The sequence below is a fragment of the Gekko japonicus genome, unplaced genomic scaffold, assembly GCF_001447785.1.
Source record: "Gekko japonicus isolate JY-2015 unplaced genomic scaffold, Gekko_japonicus_V1.1 scaffold4714, whole genome shotgun sequence".
NCBI classification, from domain to species: domain Eukaryota; kingdom Metazoa; phylum Chordata; class Lepidosauria; order Squamata; family Gekkonidae; genus Gekko; species Gekko japonicus.
In genome coordinates, this window is record NW_015172692.1 from 37,527 (window position 1) to 39,986 (window position 2,460).

The following is a 2,460-nucleotide window of genomic DNA, read 5'->3' on the forward strand; positions in this document are numbered from 1 at the left end:
CCGCTTGAGCAACGGCTGCGACTGTCCGTGCGGGAAACGGCCCTCCTCGGAGCCGCCTGCAGGGTTCCGCCCGCCAGACTGCAGGGCGCAAAATAAGGCGAGCGAAGAGTCCCATCTTCCGAGGCGGCTTATTGGCTGGGAGCAGCCACAAGAGGGGGTGAGGCTGGCGCCGATTGGGCCGCCTGGGAGCAGCTGGGGCCTCGCTGGCCAATCCCGGGAGGGGGCGGTGCTTCCGGGCATGCGGCTTGTGCAGACACATGTCGGAGGCTTGCAAAGTCCCGGCGTCTCCCGGAGCCGTCGCAGCTGGGAGGTTTAGGCTGCTGGGCGGACTGCCGTCGGGGGGACGATCCTTTGGCTTCCCTGTTGGCCGAGTGCCCTGAGGGCGCCACCCACCCAGCGACCCCCGCCGCCTTTGCAGCGCCCCCATGGCCGAAGAGAAGCCCCCCCTGACGGTGGTGACCTGCACGGCCCCGGTCAACATCGCGGTGATCAAATACTGTGAGTGGCGCCCGCAGAGGGCCCCGGCTGCTTTTGAGCGTCAGGATTGCAGAGGCTGGGCAAGAAGTGGGGCAGGAGGAGGAGGAGGAAGGGTTAACGGGAGCCGGTGTGACCAGGTGCTTAGGAGGCTGGCTTGGGACCAGGTGGGGAGCAGTGCTCCCTCTAAGCGGTGGAGTCTTGTGAGCAAAAAGTCTACCTTGTGAGCTCCTGGCATGAACGATTTGGCTACTGAGTAAATGAGTTTGCCCTGGAGCCCATCCTTCCTGGGCTAAGACAAAAATGTATGAGCCGGAGGCTGAAAAACTGCGAGCTAGCGCACACTCACTCAGCTTAGAGGGAACACTGGTGGGGAGGCCTGTGGGTCTGAAGCAAGAGAGCAACGTTGGAGGCCAGGGGCACCTTTAAGAAACTCTCCGTCTGGGGCAAGGGATGCTCTGTGTTCTTGGTGCTTGGGGGGGGGGGAGGGGGGGGGGGGTTTTTGGAATTCCCTAGTGTCCTGGCCCCACTGCTGGACCTCCTGATGCCACCTGGTGTTTTTGGCCACTGTATGACAGAGTGTTGGACTGGACGGGCCACTGGCCTGATCCAACATTGGCTTTTCTTATGTTCTTATAAGAGGGAATTGGATAAACATCTGGAGCGGAAGTCCATCAGTGGCTATTAGTTGCAAGGTGTAGAGAGAAACTCTCAGTCGGGGGCAAGGGATGCTCTGTATTCTTGGTGCTTGGCGGGGGGCAACAGTGGGAGGGCTTCTAGTGTCCTGGCCCCACTGCTGGACCTCCTGCTGGCACCTGGTGTTTTTGGCCACTGTGTGACACAGAGTGTTGGACTGGAGGGGCCATTGGCCTGATCCAACATTGGCATCTCTTATGTTCTTATATGGAGCAGAAGTCCCTCAGTGGCTATTAGCCACAAGGTATAGATAGGAACTCTCAGGCTGGGGCAAGGGATGCTCTGTATTCTTGGTGCTGGGGGGGGGCAAGAGTGGGAGGGCTTCTGGTGTCCTGGCCCCACTGGTGGACCTCCTGAGGGCACCTGGTATTTTTGGCAACTGTGTGACATAGAGTGTTGGACTGGACGGGCCATTGGCCTGATCCAACATTGGCTTCTCTTATGTTCTTATGTCTGGGGCAAGAGATGCTCTGTATTCTTGGTGCTTGGGGGGATGGGGGGTCAACAGTGGGAGGGCTTCTAGTATCCTGGCCCCACTGATGGACCTCCTGATGGCACCTGGTATCTTGGCCTCTGTGTGACAGACGGAGGGTTGGACTGGATGGGCCACTGGCCTGATCCAACATTGGCTTCTCTCATTTTCTTATGTTCTTAAGACCAGTAAAGCTTAATTCTGCCTATAAACGTTCGTGTGCAAGCACACTTCTTCAGATCTGGGAGACCTCGGTTTGAATCCTTTCTCGTGCAATGGAAGTTTGCTGGGTGATCTTGGGCTAGTCACACCCTTTCGGTCTAACCCACCTCACAGGGTTATTGTGATGATAACCAGAAACCAAGCTTGTCGTTCTTTTTATCTGATTAAAAAACACTTCACTATTTTGCATGCTAATTTAACAAGCAGCCATCTACATATATAACTATGATCTGTAATTCCATTTCACTGTATCTGAGGAAGTGTGCTTTGCACACGAAAGCTCACACCTTGAATAAAACTGTGTTGGTCTTAAAGGTGCCACTCTGGACTCAAACTTTGTCCTGTTGCTTCAGACTGACGTGGCTGCCCACTTTGATCTAGGGCCTTTGTGAGTGAGGATAATGGAGGGGAGGGGAAGGATGTAAGGTTCCTCGAGTTCCCATGGGGGGGGGGAGAGAAATTGGGATATAAATTAAATAAATAAATAGTAAAGGGGGCTCCTAAAAGGCTTGCACTAGCCACTGTCTTTGCGCGAAAGGGCTAGATCTGAAAAGAGAGCACCTCTCCTCTTTCTTATGACTTGGATGAGAAGAAGA

At 55.1% G+C, this 2,460-nt stretch overlaps 1 protein-coding gene across 1 annotated transcript in view; it reads left to right on the plus strand.

Moving 5' to 3' along the window:
- Positions 1-243: 243 nt before the first annotated feature.
- MVD (mevalonate diphosphate decarboxylase) overlaps positions 244-2,460 on the plus strand; it is a 12,020-nt gene continuing 9,803 nt past the window's right edge. The window contains exon 1 of the mRNA XM_015421786.1: positions 244-498. Within this exon, the coding sequence (XP_015277272.1) occupies positions 426-498 (73 nt within the window). The 5' untranslated portion in view covers positions 244-425. The remainder of the gene's footprint in view (positions 499-2,460) is intronic.